We start from the raw sequence: 22085 nt of genomic DNA, 5'->3' as shown, positions 1-22085 counted from the left end.
AAGAAGGGTTTGCAGGAAGACCACCAAGATGAACCCAGCATACGGTGCATACCAACAGCCATTTGATTCTCAAGCCTTAATCTAATAATATTGAAGCGCAATTAGAAAAAAGAGAAATTAGTTCACTCCAATATCCTAACTGATCGAAATAATGACTAAATGTAATAAAGATATATGTTGACATGTAGCTGATACAGGGAGAGAATTAGGAAGAAGAGATACATGCACTAATGGTCTAATGGAAAATAATGCTTTGATTTTATAGAGAGAGAGGCTTTGATATGATTATAGAGAGAGTTAACACTTTAGCAACTTGGATGAGACTGCATGACTATTTATCATGCAAACTACATGAGGTATGATCATTTCTAAAACATTGATCTTATATTCTCTCGATGATCTAGTAATAATACTGAAGAGTCAAGATTCCATTTATATTAGAAAAATGATTAAAAAATATATATATAACTTATAAATTGGCTGCTCACTCTTTTTTTTTTTTTAGTAAAAGAGGTCATCCCATTATATAATTCAGCAGGCAGTACAAAAACGATCCACCCCTTTGGGGTCGACAGAAAGAACCGTTCTGTAGAAACTACTACAAAGCCACCCCTAATAAAAGAGCAAACAAACTAGTAATCTCCTAGCACACCCACCTTTTAGGATTAAGCCCAAAACAAAGAAAAGTAGAGCCCCGAAGAAAATATATTGATAACGAGGTCTCTCTTTTCTTTGTGATCTCTCCTGCTCAATGCAAGAAGTAAATAGGCCCATCATTCACAAGAGAATGAAGGCCCAAAGCTACATTAAACCTTAAAGACAATACATATTACTGCTTGCGTCCAAAAAAACCCTAGCAGCCCAATACCAGGTCTAACCATAAGACCTAGGGCACAACCTAGATGAAAACACAGTCCAGCCGCTGCCGCCATACATGCCGGCTTCTATCCTGCCTCCATCGCCATCCCAAGCACCGGTGGTGGCCACTAGAACAGTCCCAATGTCAACAACCTGAGACAAATTACCGCCTCCACCATCAAAGACCATATACCCTGCCGTCAATACCCAAAGCCAACCAGCTGCACTGACCGCGAGATGTGCATCGCTAGGACCATTAGAAGACGAAGTCGTCACCTTGCTCAGATTCGCCATACTGTTGCACACAGCCTCGCCACAGAGCACCACCACATCCAACAAGAGGAATTTGACCGCCGCCATAGATCGACGGATCAAGAGTAGATCCATCCTCACCATTAATAGGAGCACCCCACCAAAAATGGTCGATCAAGATTCCATTTCCAATCCCACCAACAAAACCGCCTCCTCTAACCGAAGAAAGAGGCAAACGAAGAGATTTATCGCCGCTTCCATAGAGAAGCAAGCAAGAATTTTTGTCGCCGCCGCTCGCCAAAGAGAGGAACCAACGATATTTCTCTCTCTAGAGAATCAAATTTTTTTTTTATCTCTATATTTTAGGTTCTTAGATCATGTTTATTTGCGGGTTGATCATCTAAATTTTGGCTTTACTATGTATCACTTTTTTTGGCCACTCACTCTTAATTTTACTAAAAAATTTTGTGTTAAAACTCACACCTAAGCGATTAAGTTAAAATCTTTGGTCTTGTTGGTGCCTGACTTTTGCTGCTGGACGGGCAAACCAAAAAAAGTCAAGTGTATAAAAATGGAAGTTTTGGCACAATATATTTAAAATTGGATGCATTTAACCATTATGGTTTTACTATTCAAAATCTTAAAATATATGAGTAATCAGCTAGCGCTTATGTCTATGATATGACATTATCACATTAACAAGAGTATACTTTTGGGCGTGGGATAGGGATGGCAATGGGAGGGTAGGATAAGGGGATTAAATTACCATCTCCATACCCGACTTCATTCCTCATCTCCTTACCCGCCCCAATCCCTGTTATATAATATTGGGGATTCCCTGTCCCCGTCCCCATTGGGGATTAGGTCCTATACCCGCCCCAATCCCCGTTACTAATATTACTAATTTATTATATAAAAATTCATACAAATAATTATGAATTGTAAAATATGAAATTAAAATCAAACATCAAAATAAAATAAATTTCTTATTTCAATCAAGGAAATTTGATATGTTGATAAAAACGAGTTCGTCTGGCGTGATGGTGACCGAGACTGGGTGAGCGGCTTGATGGATTGGAGTCCAGATCGAATCCGGTCTGGATTGCGGAAGGGTGATCGGATTGCTAGGTGGAAGCTTCACCTGGTTTGGCGTCGGCTGGTGGTAGATTTGGGTAGCAGGCAGTGTCGCCGACTGGATCTTCTTGCCGCGAATGCAGCGGTGAACGAGATTAAGGCCGTTGATCAGGCATTAGTGCGGACTGAGTCCAGATCTGTCCTACTCTTTTGGTTTTGGTTTTCAATGATATGGATGCTGGTTGTCGTGGGCTGCCGGCGTGGTGGAGGTGGTGCGGGGGGGACGCCGAATTGGTGGAGTTGGATTTGGTGGGTTTTAGGCCTGGTGTATCCGCTGGGTTTTTGGGCTGGTTGGTGGGCCTAGATCATGACATTGGATTCTTGTTGGGCTGTTGGTGTTTTGGCTTTGTTATGAAATAAGTTAATTTTTATTTTATTGTCAGTTTTGTTTATAATAAGTCCCTATCAAGTTATTGTAGGGAGAGTCCAGCTAAATGTCGGTGCGTGCACTCAAAGTGCCTTGTCTGTCCTAGAGAGGTGGCGAGTCATTATCAAATGGGCGCAACCCCCTAGTGGCAGGATGAAATGAAGTGTCGCTGGAGGTGTTTCTAGTTGACAACATAATGGGAGAGCAGGTTTAATTGCTTTATGGCTTCGTATGAGCTTTATCTTTCCGTTGTGTCACTATTGTAAAGCAAATGGAGTTGCCCAGATGTCTGGTTTGTCAACCCTTGCTAGTTTGTGCATGTTTGAATACATGAGTTTAGTGGAGGCTCCTGTTATTATTCGGGATGTTCTCTCGTTGCTAATTCTTCGGGGTTTAGGCTTTATGTCCCCCCTCCCCCCCCCCCCCCATTGTATTCAACAGTTTCATTAATGAATGCTTGAGGGCAGCTGCACCAGCCTTTATTTAAAAAAGAAGAAGATGTTTTATTAAAATAATCTTCCTTTTTTTGAACATATATATTAATAGAATTTAAATATTGACAAAAAGATGAAGTTTACATAAATATTTATTTATAAATAATATCAAAAATATATATAATAAATAATATATATATATATAAATGACAGCTTATCATGCAAGCATTTAGCTGAACGTAAAAAAAAACCCTAGGGCAGCGCTATGTGTGCTGCCACCAAACCAAACAAACAAAGCGACCTTCGTCGCTATTCCGTTGATCCCAAACCTGTCAACATGTCCAACATTGATGATGTAACCTCGTCCTTTGCTGCATCACTTGCACTTGCTAGCAGTGATGTGGTGGATGTCTCAAGAGCCTTGAATGGAATCCAGCGACGTGCCAAACAATCCTTTCTGTTGGCACGTCATCTAGTGAAGAAACCGGCCACTTTGAATGATCTGAAACGTTTTTTCCGGCGAGTATAGGTCCTTGACAAAGGTTTCAAGATTCAAGAGCGGGCTCCAAACCGTTTTGTCCTGGAATTTGATTTGCGCAAGGATCGTAACAAGGTTTTAAAGGGTGGACCATGGCGATTTAATCAAGCTCCGGTTGTGCTTCAGGAGTATGATGGCATCAAGGCTATTGAAGAGGTTGATCTGACTGTCCTCTTCTTTTGGGTTCAAATTAGTAATATTCCGCCATTGTTTGAGGAGCCTGACATGATCAGAGGTATCGCTTCGGTGGCTGGTAAGTATCTAGAGTTGGATGATAAACTCTTTGCAAATACGGGTAAGGTTAGGGTTCATGTGGTACATGATATTTTGAAACCTTTTTTCCTTAAGAAAACCCTAAAACTGGCACCTGGAGTTGAGGTTGAAATTTCATATTTTTTTGAAAACCTGGTGGGCAAGTGTGATCATTGCAATTTGATTTATCATGAGGTAGACTATTGCCCTTTGCTTGGTAGCCATGCCACAACAAGTATAGGACACCTATTTTGCCATCTATCTGCAGGTCCTTATTCCATCCCAAGGAAGCTTCTAAAGCACTCAAACCTATCATACTGCGTGACAGAGTCCTAAGTTCCACAAAAATGGAGAAGGAGGTGCACCAACCTCTAGCGTTGGTAGTAATTGCAGCTCCGGACCTGGAGGTACCATCTTCTGAACTTATCACTCCAAGTGAAGGCATGGAATTTGATAAGGAGGTAGGGTCTGCAAGCAATAGCTCGAAGGCCTCTAAAGATACAGAACCAGTTGTACCGGTTGAAGCAGAGAACAAGGAGAGTAGCCCCCCCCCCCCCCCCCCCCCCCCTTCTCCTTCTAAGTCTCCCCAAAAACTAAAGATTCTGCTGCCAAAATTATTCAAACCGTTGCTGCCAGATATCCAGGCAAAGAAGCAAAAACTGCCTATGTTTACAAGTAAGTTCTCTGCCAGATCTTTGGGTATGGTTGAAGCTCATGGAAATATTTTAGTGCCTAAAGATGTGATGCCGACAAGCTCTGGCAGAAGGCCTCTGGGAGCAAAGAATAAAAATCCCCCAAAGTCAAAGAAGGTTGCGGATGTGCAAGAGACTTGTTTTGCTTTTCTCTCCAAACCTCGTAGCCCAACTGTTAAGGGCAAGGAGAAAATTTAATTTTTGTTTTTTATTTCTAAACTTTGCCTAATTGCTATGTATTGCTTTCATAGTTATTAGGCTCGCTTTTGAATAAGTGAGTATTGGTTGTCTAATGGGTGGTGCTAGCATACTACGTCCTAAACTTGTCCTAGGTATGGCAAGGGAATGTATGTATCCATGTCATTCTGGCTTGAAATTGAATGAAATGATGTTTGGTTCAAAAAAAAAAAATATATATATAAATATATATATATTATTTCAGATAATTCTTATTGGGTAGGTATGGGGATCATGAGGATCAAAATACCATCCCCGCCCCGTACCTGATTTCATATTTGAATATTGGGGATCCCCACCCCCGTTACCTGATTTCACCCGAATTTCTACCCGTTAGGGTCGAATACCCGATGGGGATTTTTGCCATCCCTAGCGTGGGACAGGTCTATAGATGTACAAGATGAACCAGCAGCAAAGTGATGCCTTCAGCTGGCATTTGCCTCAACCAGAAAAATGTATGAATAAATATTGACTTGGTTCTTTATTATGCCTCTTTGTTTTTCTAACTTGGTAGCAATCTGTTCATTTCTAGGATTTCAAAATCTCAAAGTCATACATTGCTGAGGTGATTGCTATGTCTCCCTTGACCGAGCATAAGTTTTTCTCACATCTCCAAACATCTTCTAGAGCATTGCCATTGAGAATCACTTTCACGTTTAACGTACGTACTGGTGAGTCTTTACAGTATTATTTTTAGGGGAAAATGATCATTTACCCAATTTTAGGCTAAAAATTGCCCACTTGCTCCACCAACTGTTTTTTAACCCCATTTACCCAAAACACTCTAAGGGATTATTTCCCCTTTACCCAATTAATTCTTTTTCTTTTTTTTTTTGAGACTTTTTTGCCCTCTCCTTCTTTCTCACTTAGAGAGAGAAGTCACCCTCCACCTTGCTGTGCTCCGGTGACCGGCGACCGGTGACCGGTCTCCGGCGACCGGTGACCGGACTCCGGCGACCGATGACTGGAATCCGACTATTCGAAATCCCACGACCGATGACCAGAATCCGGAATCCGGCTATTATTGCCCCCCAGTAATCATATTACTGCCCCCCAATAATCATATTATTGCCTCCCAATAATCATATTATTGCCGTCCAGTGAATTGTATAAACTCCCAAAACCAAATGAATACACTACAGGCACAATTGATCAATTTATAATCATATTATTGGCTCCCAGTAATCATATTACTGCCTCCCAATACAAAGTCCAATGTCTCTACTGCCCCCAGTAATCATATTACTGCCTCCCAATACAAAGTCCAATGTCCTAAAACAACATGTAACTTATCAAAACACCACACTATAGTGATCTCTGTCCCTCGTATCAAAGTCTACTGGGGGCCAATAATGTGTCTACTGCCCCCCAGTAGACCATCAAACAAACCCGACCCGAATTCCCACATCAGGACCAGCGCCTCCGGGTGCTTCCAGCACGAGCAGCAGCGACTGGGACGATGGGCTTTGACGGTGGGCTCGAGGTCGGCGAAGATTACGCCTAGGACATGCTTGCTGGCACCGATCTCAGAGGATAAGATGGTGGGCTTTGACGGTGGGCTCGAGTTCGGCGAAGATTACGCCTGGGACATGCTTGCCGGCACCGATCTCGGAGAAGATGGTGCTGAAGGCGTCGTGGCTCGGCATCTGGCAGTCCGGCTGGGGGGAAGGGGGAGAGAGAGAGAGAGAGAGAATCGGTGAGGGGAGAGAGAGAGAGAGAGAGAGATTAAAATGAGGGTAATTATGTCAGAAGAAGTTAGATTGGGTAAATGAGGTCAAAAAACTCTTAGTGGAGCAAGTGGGCAATTTTTAGGTTAAAATTGGGTAAGTGGTCACGGCCCCTATTTTTAGTTATGTACTAATGTCAGAGGTGGATGCTATATTATTTTGATATGTTGAAATTTCTGCATGTCATATTCTATTAAATTTTTTGACTTTGGCTAATAAAATCTATTTTCTTAATAATAGTAGTATAGATATAACAAGAATAAGTGGGAATTGAGTGGTGAAATTAAACAAGAAAATTGATCCAGACATCTGATGTAGAGAAATTTTGGACTCAAAATTTTTCGTAACGAGATAAAAAAAAAATTCAACACGTGGCTTATCCAAAGTTTTCAATTGTTCGAGAAATTCAAATATGGAAAAGTTTCGGACTTGATTAAATTGTTTTCTCTAACGAGCTGAAAACTTTCAACACGTGGCTTCATTTACAAGAATATATATATATATATATATATATATATATATATATATATTAGGTACTCTTCTCCCGCCAAATATACAAAATTAAGGATTAAGAGGAAGATGGAGGAAGCAACCTCACTCCCCAAAGCTCTACTCAACAACACCAACAATCCCAAACTCGCATGGCACCTCTTCAAGCGCATTCTTTCCTCCTCCTCCTCACATCTCTCCCTCCGCTCCATTACCATCATAGCCCGCATCCTCATCTCCGCCAAAATGCACCCCGAAATCGACGCCCTCCACCACCTCCTCCTCCACTCACAGCCCCCCCAAACCCTCCGCCCCTGCCTCGTATCCCTCGTGCGAATCTTCGCCAAGTCACGCCTCGCCGACAAGACCCTTTCGCATTTTAAGTCTCTCCGAAGCCACTTCCCCAATGACCCTCCTTCTGTTTATTTGTATAATCTGCTTCTCGAGTCCGCTCTCAGGGAGAACGATGTGGATTACGTTTTGTGGTTGTACAAGGATATGATTGTTTCCGGGGTTAAGCCCGAAACGTATACTTTTAATCTTCTGATCTGTGCGCTGTGCGATTGTGGTCGTTTGGAAGACGCACGCCAGGTGTTCGATAAAATGCGTGACAAGGGTTGTCAGCCGAATGAGTACAGCGTTGGGATTTTGGTTCGCGGGTATTGCAGAGCTGGGCTTAGCAGTGGAGGGTTGGAGGTTTTGGATTGTGGTGTTGTGCCCAATAGGGTTGTGTATAATACTTTGGTTTCGAGTTTTTGTAAAGAAGGCAGGACTGATGAGGCCGAGAAATTGGTGGAGAGGATGCGAGAGGAGGGTATGTTTCCGGATGTCATTACTTTCAATTCGAGGATATCGGCTCTCTGTACTGCAGGGAAGATTCCTGAAGCGTCTAGAATATTTAGAGATATGCATATGGATCAGGCTTTGGGGCTGCCGCAACCCAATGTTGTAACGTATAATCTGATGTTACAAGGATTTTGCAAGGAAGGGATGTTAGAGGAAGCAGAGAGCTTGTTCAAATCTATGGAAAAAGCTGGTGGTTTAATTAATATAGAGAGCTATAATATATGGTTGTTGGGTTTGGTCAGGAATAAGAAGCTCTTGGAGGCTCGACTGGTTCTGAAAGAGATGGTAGATAAGGGAATAGAACCCAACGTTTACTCATATAACATTGTGATAGATGGGTTATGCAAAAATGGGATGCTCCGTGATGCAAGAATTGTGATGGGTCTGATGGCAAGAAACAATATTTCGCCAGATACGGTTACCTACAGTACTTTACTACACGGATACTGCAATAAAGGGAAGATATTTGAAGCCAACAATGTTCTGCAAGAGATGATAACAAAGAATTGCTTCCCAAATACTCATACTTGCAACATTCTGCTGCACAGCCTATGGAAAGAGGGAAGAACATCAGAAGCGGAGGAACTGCTGCGAAAGATGAATGAGAGAGGTTATGGTTTAGATACTGTGACCTGCAACATCGTGATCGATGGTCTGTGCAATGATGGGCAATTGGACAAAGCAATTGAAATTGTAAGTGGGATGTGGACTCATGGAAGTGCGGCTCTTGGAAACTTAGGGAATTCCTTTGTTGGTCTGGTTGATGATAGTAATAATGGGAATAAATGCCTTCCAGATTTGATCTCATATTCAACCATAATTAGTGGGTTGTGCAAGGCTGGGAGGCTTGATGAAGCTAAGAAGAAGTTCATGGAGATGATGGGCAAAAACTTGCACCCTGATTCAGTGATTTATGATACTTTTATACATAGCTTTTGTAAACAAGGAAGGATATCATCTGCATTTCGGGTGTTGAAGGACATGGAGAAGAAAGGTTGCAACAAGAGCATTCAAACTTATAATTCACTAATCCTGGGCTTAGGCAGTAAAAAGCAAATATTTGAAATATATGGGCTGATGGATGAAATGAAAGAGAGGGGAGTCCCTCCTGATGTCTGTACTTACAATAATATGATGTACTGTCTCTGTGAAGTAGAGAGAGTCAAAGATGCAACTTCTCTTTTAGATGAAATGCTGCAAAAGGGCATATCCCCGAATATTTCTACCTTCAGAATATTAATTAAAGCTTTCTGCAAGGGTTGTGATTTTGGAGTCGCACAGGAGTTATTTGACATTGCTTTAAGTGTATGTGGCCACAAGGAAGCCTTATATAGTTTGATGTTTAATGAGTTACTTGCTGGAGGGGAAGTCGCAAAAGCTACAGAGCTATTTGAAGAAGCATTGGACAAGTATTTTTATCTGGGGAACTTCCTTTACAAAGATCTCATTGATAGACTTTGCAAGGATCAAAAGTTAGAGGATGCCTGTAGCATTCTTCACGATATGATGAATAAGGGATACGGGTTTGATTCAGCATCCTTCCTACCAGTAATTGATGGCTTGGGTAAAAGGGGGAATAAGCATGAGGCTGATGAACTTGCAGAGAGAATGATGGAAATGGCATCAGAAGGTAGGATAGCAAATAAGGTTTACCGAAATGAGAGGGATATAATTGGTGGAAAACCAAAGTCTCGTGGAAGTGATTGGCAGACCATAGTGAACAGGTATGATAGAGGAAAATTACTTATAATTCTTTTCTTCTTAACTTCTGTTTTGGATTAATGGCGTTCTTTGTGGTCAAAGCTGGACCATGAAGTTTATGCCTGATTTTTATCCCTTCTTTTCCGTGTTGGTCAAACTCATCATAGTTGCATGTGAGGGTGGGGGTAGTCGATCATTTGGATGCATAAACTATAATACGAGATAAGTGTGCATGATTTGCCTATTTCTTCACAGTTGGAAGACACTCTTGGTAACATATCTTCATTTAGTGCACACCTTTTGATCTGCAATGTGTGTTACACTGAAATACATGAATATTTTGTAGGATTGTGGTTCAAGTGTTACGATTTGTTTAGCGGGTATTGTCTAATTTAGTTGTAGTTCTTTGACACATAAGAAGCTGGGATCAAATCCCACCTCATCAAGGCTTGGTGTTATTTGGACTTCCTTCTTTGATGGGGTTAAGGGGATACTAAAAAACTAAAAGAATTGTAATTCCTTCAAACCAGATATAAAGATGGTTCAAAGAATTGAGTCCCAGAATTTACTGTTTTCTGGGTTTGAAGCCCCTAGGTTTTTGGTGCACTATATCCTTTCTTAATTTCATTATTAGTTTTTCAATCTTTCTCTTGGTATACATTTATTTATATTTTATAATTTTTTTTCCAGAGATGATGGCAGTGGAGTCGTATTGAAAACTCTTAAGAGGGTGCAGAAAGGCTGGGGTCGAGCGAATCTAATGAGTTTGCAAACCCAGAAAGATGAATTTCTTGATTATTGAAAGGCAACAATTCCCCACCCCCCACTTTCTTGCGAGTATGTTGGAGACGGTGGAGCCCCAAATTACTTAGGCCAAGAGACGACTAACCTTAGTATCTCAATTCTCAGGTATACTTGGTTTCTGAATATCACTGTCTTTGTTTCTTTTGGTTTCAAATGAATGTGGTGTTGATGATTCCTTAGTTTCCATGGTTTAGCTGCTCAAATCCACTGCAAAAGTTTGTAGTATGTGATACCTCAAGCAGCTCACTTTCTGTCACGCTTTTAGCTTGATATTTATTCTTAGAGTTTTCTTTCATCATAAATAATTTATGTTAAATAACTTTACATTGCTGTTGAGTAGAAATTACCATGCTTGTGAGGATCAAACCTTTTCTGCTCTCTTTGTATCCTCTCCGCTGCCTATTATAGTTTCTGGCGCAAAAGCTCAGCCAATATTCCCTTATAGGTTTTTCCGTTCTTGACATATATCGAGTGAACATGATAGGGCTTGTACTGTTACAAATATGCTACTTATTATGTTCAGCCATTATGCTTAGTCTAAGTAGGTATGAAATGTGTGACATTGAAGAATATGCATATTCTTTCATGTATATTCAACTTGCCTTTTGTGATTCGCTGGTATATTATGTGTTTAACCGATGTTCCTTGAAAATTACTAAGAGTGTCTCCTAAGTTTCCCAGAAAATAAGAAAATAAAAACAGAACAAGGGTCGTATTGTATTGTGTCTTTGAAATAATTTGCTTGCTTGTTTTTGTTGACTGGAACGTTTTGCAGCTAAGTTGAAGGAAGCTAGAATCCAGTTACCTCCAGAGTTCAGATTGATTTGTCATTCACGGACATGCTGACCCAAGTCATAAATCTGCTTTGACTCGATCGTTAGACATCCAGCAGTCCAGCAAATCATGGTCCGCGACACTCTAACTCAATTTTAACATTTACGAGGAAAATTTATCTGCGCCGATGTCTCACATCTAGCAGATCATGTTACCTCTAAACCGAGGTAAGTTTTTCCTCGACCATTGTGGGTATCATTTAGTACATTATGAGTAGCACACGAGCGATGCATGTGAGAGAACCGTTGTATATATCTAAGTCGTTGGCAATTAATGTACAACTGATATATATATCTTTAAAGTGAAAATTTGAAAAATGCTCCAGAATTTTATCTAGTTCTGCATTCAGCATAGTGATTAGACTACCTTCATGATTATAAAAGTTTTGTGTGTGTGTGTGTGTTTGTACATATCCGTAAAGAGACTTGGAAAATGAATATGGCAGGTTACATCATTCAACTGTTTATGGATTACTGATCAGATGGACTCGGTTTAGAGTGACCGAAGATTGATCGGCTACGTTAACGACAGATATCTCTTAAGAGAAATATCCCTGCATATAAAGATAATGAGGCGAATCTGATCTTAAAGAAAACATTATATTTACTTTACCCTAAAGTCTTTAATTACAACTACAGACACTGAATCTCACCAAACAGAATGTTCATACAATGAAAGTTCCACAGATAAAATCTGACATAGATATACTCTATGATTTATACAGGCGGGGATGGATGCTATTCAAAAAAAAAAAAAACATACGATTTAATGGTCCTACATTCCTAGTGAATAATAACAGCACAGTTCGTTTATTTGACTTAATAGATTAACCATCTTATCTATAAAATAAGATCTAATGGCGTTTATGCTGACTGACATCGAACTGAACAGATCCTAAATTCTCAACCATCAACGTGTATAATTCCTCTCTAACAATTTTCAACCATCAACAGCCTAGCATACTCTTTGATCCTAAACAACGTGTGCCGAGTGGAAAGCAGTAGTCTCATAAATGTTATGATGGACTGCTGTTGCCAAAAGAACTTGCTAGATTTGGATAAAGAGCTTGCTATTGTTGAAGGCATAGCCTGACTGTGCAGCCTGGAGAAGAGCTGTATATCTTCATACACTCTTCAAGGTCAGAATCAAATGTCAAATGAACCCACTCGCAATCATCATCGAGATACTCTATCTCAATTCTACTGATATTCCAAGTTGAATCGTCTTGCTATCTCCAGTAGCAAGTCTCTGAAAGAACAATTTGGTAGCATGCTGAACCTTAACTTTTCATCCCTGAAAGTGGCTTTATCGCTAAAGATACCCCCATCCTGTGAAGAGCTACGGCTACTACTGCTTCCTGGTTAGGGAGGCAGATTCTCAAAATTTGAGTTTTTGCTGAAGGACTTGTGGCTTTGGGATGTATGGATGAGCTTTGTTTCCTGATCTTGAAATGAGGCATGCAATTCTGCGTCACCGCAAGCTCTCTTTAGCTCTCGAACAGGGTCTTCTGTCATTAAAGCATCTCAACTCATATGTTGCTAGTGCACTCTGGGAACACAAACACTTTGGCCAGAAGTCTGACTGCAAGAGGACGATGATGACTTTGTAGTGGTTCCATGGCTGAATATGCTGCCAGTCTGATCAAGTTGAGGGTGCATTTGCTTGCAATGGTCACTCATATTGAACAACGAATATTGAGCAGCATTCCCTGGAAACTTTGGAGAATTCAATTCTGGGAAGCTATTGTAGAAGGACCCAATGTGAATAGCTCCCTCAGCACCTTGAACTGAGTCGATTACAAGCTGGAGTTTCTTGAGAGAGTGGCCAACCTTTTTTTATCTTTCGGGAAGGCCATCTGGTTGTGCTGCCTGCATATCCTTTTCAGTTAGTGGGGCAAACTGCATTTGAAACAAACTGGGTTAGATATCATTGATGAGTTAGCAGTAGTCTAAATCAGGAAAAAATGGCTAGAACTGCATAGAAATGTTATGTTGTCTTTAGAGGAATCTAATTTTAGCAACAAGAAAAGATTTTAGAACCTGAATCAGATCTAGATTTCACCTAGTGTCATGTTATATCAATATTTATAGAGACTTGCCTTAAAAGACGTACTAGTTCATATTATATATGCGAGGGATATTTCTCTTACCACCAATGCTTTTAGCAGCATCTTTTAGGCTCCCTGCTAAGTATTACCTAAGAACTGGCAAGCTGATCGTCTTCTCAGTCTTTGTCCTCCTCTTCTCACCAGCTTTTCTGCCTCCTGATGCCCTACGTCCGCCAAAAGAATAAGAGTCTACACCACCCTCAACAAGACCATGTGGTCCAGAACTTTGATGAAGTCTCCCAAAATCTGAAAACACCTGCCCACTGTGTACTGTAAACTGCCTGTGTTATCCCAATGGCTTGTGACCTTGAACTCTTCCTTTGGTCTTCTGTTTGATAATCCAAGGAGTGAGATACGCCTTTACCCTTCTGTTTGGCCTCGATCATATGAGTAAGAATCGTCGTGGACTTTGCAGTTGGCTCTTCTGTGGGATAAGATCAGTTTTTGAGTTTCTTCTCTGTGAAGACCCCCATCTGAAGCAACAACAGGAAACCTGAGTTCCTCTTCGAGTTTTTTGTCTACATCAACATGTAACCTCCGGCAAGCCTGTTATGTAACAATGCAGAATGAGTTGAGCATCTGCTTCTGTTTTTCAGGATCTGGGCAATCCTTGGGTAAGAAAAACTCTAGAACAAAATCAGCTGATCCAGTATAGACACTTCGAAAGGGAATTGCCACAGAAGCATGCAGGCCAAACATCCTGGCATGGATGATAGAGGATATTCTGTCTTGCGAAGGCTTTTATTTCAGTTGCAAAGCATGATTTGTTTGTCGCGAATGCTGTTTCAACAATTCCTTGACCCTGAAACAGGTGATGTTCAGAGCAGGAATCATGGAATCCCAGTATGTCGAGATCAGTCCAATATGAAAGATATGGGCAATCTCAACCATAAGTTGATAGAGTAAAGTTTACTGTTCTGAATACGTATGGCAATTAGCCAAATGATGTACCCAGCCATTAGGGTTTTAGTGAGCTAGCTCTCTTCTTTTTCACAAACCAAACAGAATATCCGATTGTAAAACTACACATATCACCAAGAAGTCCTCTAAGTTGCATATATGGGATAGATTCCTTCCAGGGAAAGTAAATTAAAGTTGATTGAGTGCAGTAAAACTGCAGCAGTGCAGCTAGTATGTGATGTAATGGTGATAGTTGATTTGACCTTTTTTAGCGCATTGACCAACTTGTAATCAAGGCATAGTATGTGATGTAATGGTGATAGTACTGAAGCCTTTCGAAAAAAAAGAAAAAAAAAGAAGGTTGTGATGCTGTGCTAATTGAAGATGAGTCATGAAAAATTGAAAGATATGACTATCTGAGATACAGTTCCTTAAAGCGTACATACTAGACTAGTCTTATCCATATGCTAAATTAACACAACTCATCACCATAGTAATCCATTGGGACGAAAAGCAAAAGCGAGACAGAGAGAGAGTTAAAGCAAAAACAAAACTAACAGAGTTAAAGAAAGAGAGAGTTAAAAGCAAAAGAAAGAGTTCAACTCTTTTCCTTCCAGAAATCATGATTCTCATTCCTTAGTGTGACATTCTTCAACGGTAGCTGCCCCAAATAAGAGGCTGTCGTCTGCAAAGAACAAGTGATGTAATATGGGAGCTTGTGGACACATATTCAAACCTTGAACAGCACTAGATTTAACAGATTGGGATATTAAAGCTGATAAGCCAAGCACATAAGATAAGTAAGTATGGAGACAGGGGGTCACCCGATCCTACTAGGGGCGTATATAGTAGCAGATGGTTCACCTTGTACAAGAATGGCATAACTAATAGAAATAACACAACTCATCACCATAGTAGTCCATTGGGACGAAAAGCAAAAGCGAGACAAAGAGAGAGTTAAGGCAAAAGCAAAACTAATAGAGTTAAAGAAAAAGAGAGTTAAAAGCAAAAGAAAGAGTTCAACTAAAAGAAATCATGATTCTCATTCCTAAGTGTGACGTGATGTAATATGGGAGCTTGTGGACGCATATTCAAACCCTGAACAGCACTAGATTCAACAGATTGGGATAGTAAAGCTGATAAGCCTTCAGCACATAAATAAGTATGGGGATAGGGGGTCACCCGATGCCCCTAGTAGGGTATATAGTAGCGGATGGTTCACCTTGTACAACAATGGCATAACTAATAGAAATAACACAACTCATCACCATAGTAATCCATTGGGACGAAAAGCAAAAGCGAGACAAAGAGAAAAAGAGTTGAAGCAAAAGCAAAAGAAAGAGTTAAAGCATAAAGAATTGCAAAACCAGATTTGCAGAAAGGAATCCATCAAATAAGCTCTACAATGCAGGACCAAGGCTAGACTCTGTGGTATAGTGGAGTTTACTAAAGTTTACTGGGACAGATTAAGAGTCAACATCAAGATTGTTCATCTGACTCTCTCTCTCTCTCTCTCTCTCTAGAGACACATAAAGATCTCCCACTTGACACCTTCTATATATCTGCTTTCATTATAGGCTTAGCTAACTAGAAAACTCATCCGCTTGTCAATTCATTCTTTCCTTCCTTCCCTTCTAATCTTTCTACCAAGCCTCGTTGGGATAGTAGCAAAAAAGTCTGCAAGCTAAACTTCCCTCGGTTGTTAAAGTTACAACTTAGAAATCTTCCGCAATTCAGTGGTCGGTGGTTGAATGGTTTGGCTCCAACATGCAAGTAACTCTAATGACGTCGCGGGACAACACTAACTCTAGACGTTCCAGGAGGTCAACACGCACGCCAGTTTGACCGCCTGGAATTTCTAGAATTAATGTTGTGCCGATCGTTGCAAGTTATTGTTGCTTGGCAAGAACAGGGACATCACCATGAGGAGGAAGCCAGTGAGTTCAACTTCCCTAATTTGACAGACTTGAGCTTGGATATCTACTAAGCCTTGTAAGGACGATCAGTAGCAAAAAAGACTGCAAGCTAAACTTCCCTCGGTTGTTAAAGCTACGCGCGACTCAGAAATCTTCCGCAGTTCAGTGGTCGGTGGTTGAATGGTTTGGGTCCAACAAGTAACTCTAATGACGTCGCTGTACAATATCTATTCGACCCCAATGTATTTTTTTTTCCTTTTCTTTTCCGGTGAAATTGCATTTCTGAAGATGTTTAGAAAATTGCCTTGATTTTAGTCTCACCGTTATAGATGATACCAGGTCTTTTTGCTCTGATGCGAGGTCACTTTATGATGTGAGATCAGTTTTCTCCGAGGCGCCAATGAAGAAAAGTCTCAGTGCAAAGAAGCGTTCAGAATTCGGGGCAGAAAAGCCTCAGGTCATTTAACAATGACTTTCCCTATGTTCATTTCTGTATTTATGAAAGTATATATTAATCATCAAGTTGCCCTATGAAGGCTTCTATACTTTTCCAAGTAACAACTTTTACTGAAAATTTGTTGATCTGGTCACACAGGTCTATCACAAGCACCAACAACAGCCAGGATTTCGTTTCCCAAACTTTCGGCACCAAAGCTCTCGTCGCCAAAACTTCACTACCCAAAACTCCCACCGTCGAAAGTTTCTTCAGAAATGCAATTTCACCGGAAAAGAGAGAAAAAATACATTGGGGTCAAATAGATATTGTACAGCGACTTCATTAGAGTTACTTGTTGGACCCAAACCATTCAACCACCGACCAAAGTTGAACTCACTGGCTTCCTCCTCATGGTGATGTCCCAGTTCTTGCCAAGCAACAATAACTTGCAATGGTAGGCAAAATATTAATTCTCGACGTTCCAGGCGGTCAGACTGGCTTTCGCCTGTCTTCCAAACATGCCTTAATTAAACCACATATACCACTGCCAGTGGTGTCGCTTAAATCACTAGGATATTTAAAGGTACTATCTACGGCTGATAGAGGAATACTACAAATAAACAATCAGATCATCAGATCATGGATTTCAAAGTCTTTGAGCATCTAACACAACTAGTTGTCAGTGGATGTCAGAGTTTGAGGTAAGGTGTGCTCTTCTTCCATTGCCAAAAGTCTTGTGAACCTTTAAGAACTATATATCAGGGAGTGCCACGGGATGGAAGAAATAATAGCAGCAGAAGAGCGAGAAGAAGCAACGGACAACATGTTCCCTCATCTCATATATTTGACACTTGAGAAACTACCAAATCTCGGTGACATGTATAAGCGTGGGCTGGGCTAAGAGTTTTTTTTTTTTTTTTTTTTTTTTTTTTTTTTTAAAGAAACTACCAGATCTTGTTAGTTTTTCTAGAGACAAATATGATTTAGATTGGTTATCCGTACGTGGTATGCATAAATGTTGACAAAATTAATTCCTCATCAATTCTTCTTCTTGGTGTTTGATTAGTATCCCTGAAATGTTTAACTTTAAGCGCCTTAATTTAGTGCCTTCATCTAGTTGCCTTTTTAGGAAGGCATATAAACTTCGATTATCCCCGAGCATATTGTATTTTCAAGAGCGATTATAAGGTCTTTAAATGATGTGGCCAAGGAAGGAAAAACAGTTAATAATGTATTACTATAGATCTAAACATGCTCATGTACACACGGGCATTACACATACATGTGCGTACACGAGCACATCACATATATGCGTGCACACAAATCAGATACATGTGCGCGCGTGCCTATCATTGCAATTTGAAGGTAAAACTTTCCCAGATAATCACCCTGAACAGAAACAAAACTACAAACTAATCTAGTTCTAGGATTGAGTAGATTTTTTTTTTTCTCTAGGAAGCACTATGTTCACAAATAAAAGGCTCTATTTGCAAAGCCCAGCAAGAAGATTGCTGCACGAGGTTAGCTATTTGGAAGTAAACAACACCCTAATCTGGATTCATGACTTAAATTCACGACCTGATTAACATCCCCACCTTATTATCTTCTGTTCAATTCAATTAGCTCCACTGGAATGTGGAAACAGGACCTTACTTCCAAGCCAAAGATAACAATACCACACATTCTCAACTTCAATAAATGGAAACATAGCTGCAGACCATTATGGCACTGTCAGACATGAACTGACTACTAAACCAACAATGTAGCATATTACGACTACACAAGGGAATGGAATTTCAAACCGTAAAGATTAATCAGATAGCCCCATAACAATGTACATTTGGAACGTATCATGCAAGGAGATGGATTCTACTCCCACATACAAGTGAATTACCATGCGACCAACTATTGATTATTCAGACTATATTTTTCTTGTGTATATATTCAAACAACTAGGAGCAACAAATCGATCAACCAGCCACATGCCACCGCAGACCTCAGATTATTAACTAAACAGTAACAACTCAATTTAAGGTCTACATGGCTTGTATCTCACAATCGCAGAAGCTTAAACTGTAATTCAGTTGATGATCAGGTAATTAATAAGATTAGCCAAAACAGAAAAGATCAACACCGCGGATAAGGGAAAAAGTAGAGACTGTGGGCTACGATGATCCTAAAACAAGGTAAAGAAGAAGTTTTCAAGCTAGATCGACAATGAAATTGGTCTAGCTAGCTAGCTATATATCTGTGTAGTAAGACGAAACACACTCAACCAGCAAGAAGTCGATCGAGGCTACTTAAGTTCATCAAGTCAGACAACATTGTACTACTATCATAACATTTTCACATATGAGAAAACAGGAAAATTCTATAGTACATACCAATATCTCATACACACATTTACAAATGTGACAACAAATTTGTTGTCAGAGTGGTAATGTTGAGTCATATTTTGTGTAATCTTAGTTCTAATAATGGTAATTAATTACACCTCCTACGACATTGTTACAAGTTTTTGAACAAATTCGTTGTCAATGTTGTAATTTTGTTTAACTATATGTAAATAGTGATTTATGGTAGCTTTTGTTCTCAATGTTGTAATTTTGATTCAAATAATTGTAATTTTTTATTCAAATGATGTAAAATGAGTATATGAGATACTGGTATGTACCATAGCTTGTCTCTTCAACATCTAGCAACTGAACAAAGCTTTGTATTTATTAGTATATTCCTAATGAGAAATATATTTCCAGGTATGTTACATATGAAACACAATCTAACTCCCAATTACGGAGCCAGCAGGTTCACTACCACACATATATCCTTTCCGAGTCCAATATATCAATATAGTTACAGAATCTACCAGTCACCTAATGACCGAATTAACCAAGTCACAATCACCTAATTAGCACACCAGCCAGCTAGCACACCCTACAAAATAGTCTATTTGTCAGCATCAACAAAGGCCAATTCAAAGACCCAACCTCAAATCCAAAGCCAAGCCTGGCGACGTATACGAAGACGACTGATCATCTTCAGTGGCAGGAGCAGGAGCAGGAGCAGCAGCAGCAGGCAAGTTCAAGTCCAGCCCACCAGAATTAGTGTTGTTGCTGATCCCAAGTTGTGTCATCACCACTGACGCCTCTTCCCCTTTCTCCCAATGACACCTCTTGTGCCCGCCCAAAGCTTGCCCACTCGAAAACACCCTCCAGCAAATGCTACACTGGTGCCCCGACTCCACCGCCATAACCATCTTGTTATTCTCCTCCATCACATCATCAACATTACTATCATCGACGCCACAGCTACGACTGGCCATTACTACATTACCATGCTGAAGATGATGATGAGGATGATGATGAAGCTCCTCATCCACCTCCACATCACTCTTTGTAATCGCGAAACAACCCTTCACGTTCTTGTGGCTCGCCCTATGTCCTCCCAAGGCCTGGTGGGACCCGAACACTTTCTTGCAACTGGAACACTCGAAACGACAGCCGCCGGAGTCGTTTTCTCGAAGGCCTTGTGAACTAGTACCAGGGAGTTGAGTTTGGTCGGTGCCGCTGGCAAGAATCAACAAGCTAGAGGCGGCGTCGTGGTCGTCTTCACTCATTGAGAGCTCCAAGTCGGGAAGGACCGGGTTCGGCGGCGAACCGGCTGGTTGGAAATCCGGCGGAGGTTGGATTCCGCGCCAGTGGCGTTCAGGGTGGCAGCGCATGTGGCCGAAGAGAGCCTTCCATGACCAGAACTTCCTGCCGCACTCGCTGCACGGCGTGGTGATCTTGGGAGCGGCCGGGTCGGGTTTCTTGGCGGACTTGGGCCGCTTGGCAGGGTTGTCGGCGTCGGGCCTCATCAGTTTGGAGCGCTTCTTTCGAGGGTTTTGCTGGTGGGGTTGTGGGGCATTTTTGCTCTCGGGGAAGTTGAAGGAAGTAGAAGATGAAGAAGCGAAAGGGACGGCGGTAGGGACGGAAACGACGACGTTTGGGTAGTGGTGGGGTTGAGTTGGTAATGGTGGCGGTGTTGGTGGTGGTGGTGGAGTGGGGTGTCGGAAATCGAGGTCGGGATTGTGCATTGTGGGTTTTGGTGGAACACTTTCGGGCAGAGAGAGAGAGAGAGAGAGAAGGGAAAAAAGTCGAAGCGTAGGAGTGGGTTTGTGTTTTGTAGAGGCACGATGGCGGTTACTTGGGGCTCAAACCAGAAGTGGCAGTTGTGGGGCAGTTATCGTGGTTCGACTGGTTCCTATCTTTACAGTTCAAATCCACTATCCTGTTTCCTTTTTCATTTATTTTTCTTCTTACATTTCCGTTTTACTCTATTACTGTTTTCTACCTCACTAATCCAATTTCCAGTTCCATCAAACTATGTTCTAGTCATTTTGGGTTCCGACTATACAATTACTGTACTAATTATTCTTTTTTTACCTCTACAATGTGTAATATTTTTCTATGTTAGTGGACCTTAAAAATTGGATAGGATTTCTCGTCTTCTCAAAGCTTTGAAATAGTAAATTTACATGCTCAAGAATGACTTCGGGCTAAAAGTTATGAGCAATTGAAAATTTTAAAATATTGGTAGACAGTAAACAAGAGACGATAAACTAATTTTTAGAACTTAATTAATATTTTGTCGTATGATCATATCACTTCGAAGCTTAATTACGTCCAGTAAACGAATGTGCTACCTTGTTGCCACCGAATCTAATGAATATTGAAGGTTTATGTATATCTAGCAACTATTGAAGATCAACCTAATTGTTGCTTTAGACCTTAAATTCATCCTTACTCTTTTTTTTTTTTTGCTTACATTTAGTGGAAATAAGCATTAGGATTACTTTTGCTAATTTGATAGCTTAATACAGTTGAACCTCAATAATTCAATACTCCATAAATTAATAAACTCTGTTAAATAAATTTCTTATCTGATCCAAATTAACTTAAGAATAACGTGTTAAATTAATAAGTTGCTATATTTATATATAAAAAATTTATATATGTGCCCTGTAATAATAAGTTAATAATATAAACTTTGAATACAGTTTTTGCTTGGTTAAATGTTCATAAAATGGAATAATATAGTGCATTGAACAATGTACAGTCTATTTTATGAAAAATAAGTTGATTCATGAAATTTTACTTAGTTAAATAAATACATAGAATTAATTGTTAGTTTGTAAAATGAGAAACTATATACAATGTACAATATTTAAGAAAATAAAGAATACTTTAATAAATTAAATAAGTTATTAATTAATTGATAAATTAATAAATTACTAATTAATTGATAAATTAATAAATATTAATTTATTTATTATTGTTCAAGTAAACCCTAATTTGTGTTAGGCCCAAACTCTAGGTTGCTTGTCCTAGTGGTAATAGGGTTAAATTAGAAGGATCTAGATTCCTATTCAATGTACGATTACTTTCCTTGTATGATTGAGATTCTATGCATTGTAATCCGGGTTTTTGTCCATTTACCCCATTTCTAGGGATTTTTTTCCCACTAACCCCATTGAGTTTTTTTAATTCCCTCTTACCCAATACACTCTAAGGGAGTCTTCC

At 40.2% G+C, this 22085-nt stretch overlaps 2 protein-coding genes, 1 long non-coding RNA gene and 1 pseudogene across 4 annotated transcripts; 2 read left to right on the top strand and 2 right to left on the bottom strand.

Annotated features, from left to right (window-relative positions):
• Positions 1-7041: 7041 nt before the first annotated feature.
• Positions 7042-12642, top strand: LOC112169124 (pentatricopeptide repeat-containing protein At2g17140). Of its 2 annotated transcripts, XM_040507539.1 has the most exons (4): positions 7042-9550; positions 10218-10436; positions 11107-11332; positions 12119-12642. In XM_040507539.1, exons 1-2 carry the CDS (start codon positions 7071-7073, stop codon positions 10327-10329), a joined length of 2592 nt encoding a protein of 863 aa, XP_040363473.1. In that variant the 5' UTR covers positions 7042-7070; the 3' UTR covers positions 10330-10436; positions 11107-11332; positions 12119-12642. The 2 variants fall into 2 exon arrangements, with proteins under 2 accessions (XP_040363473.1, XP_024161864.1); XM_024306096.2 differs by lacking the exon at positions 12119-12642 and having other exon boundaries at positions 11107-11802.
• Positions 11926-14231, bottom strand: LOC112171397 (annotated as a pseudogene).
• Positions 14232-15773: 1542 nt separating this feature from the next.
• Positions 15774-17494, top strand: LOC121050183. The gene is made up of 3 exons (XR_005802280.1): positions 15774-16330; positions 16428-16545; positions 16684-17494. It is a non-coding gene; the product is annotated as an uncharacterized LOC121050183 (long non-coding RNA).
• Positions 17495-19411: 1917 nt separating this feature from the next.
• Positions 19412-20625, bottom strand: LOC112171396 (zinc finger protein ZAT3). Its single transcript, XM_040507683.1, has one exon. It carries the CDS (start codon positions 20597-20599, stop codon positions 19499-19501), a length of 1101 nt encoding a protein of 366 aa, XP_040363617.1. The 5' UTR covers positions 20600-20625; the 3' UTR covers positions 19412-19498.
• Positions 20626-22085: the final 1460 nt, after the last annotated feature.

The sequence above is a fragment of the Rosa chinensis genome, chromosome 6 (genome assembly GCF_002994745.2).
Source record: "Rosa chinensis cultivar Old Blush chromosome 6, RchiOBHm-V2, whole genome shotgun sequence".
In the NCBI taxonomy this organism is placed as follows: domain Eukaryota; kingdom Viridiplantae; phylum Streptophyta; class Magnoliopsida; order Rosales; family Rosaceae; genus Rosa; species Rosa chinensis.
Note: the sequence above shows the minus strand (reverse complement) of the source record. Positions and strands in the feature narration are given on the sequence as shown.

Coding starts and splice junctions, on each gene's coding strand:
- LOC112169124 (XM_040507539.1), top strand. CDS start 7,071: ATGGAGGAAGCAACCTCACTCCCCAAAGCTCTACTCAACAACACCAAC. Junction 9,551..10,217: donor TGGCAGACCATAGTGAACAG/GTATGATAGAGG, acceptor TTTTTTTTCCAG/AGATGATGGCAGTGGAGTCG.
- LOC112171396 (XM_040507683.1), bottom strand. CDS start 20,599: ATGCACAATCCCGACCTCGATTTCCGACACCCCACTCCACCACCACCA.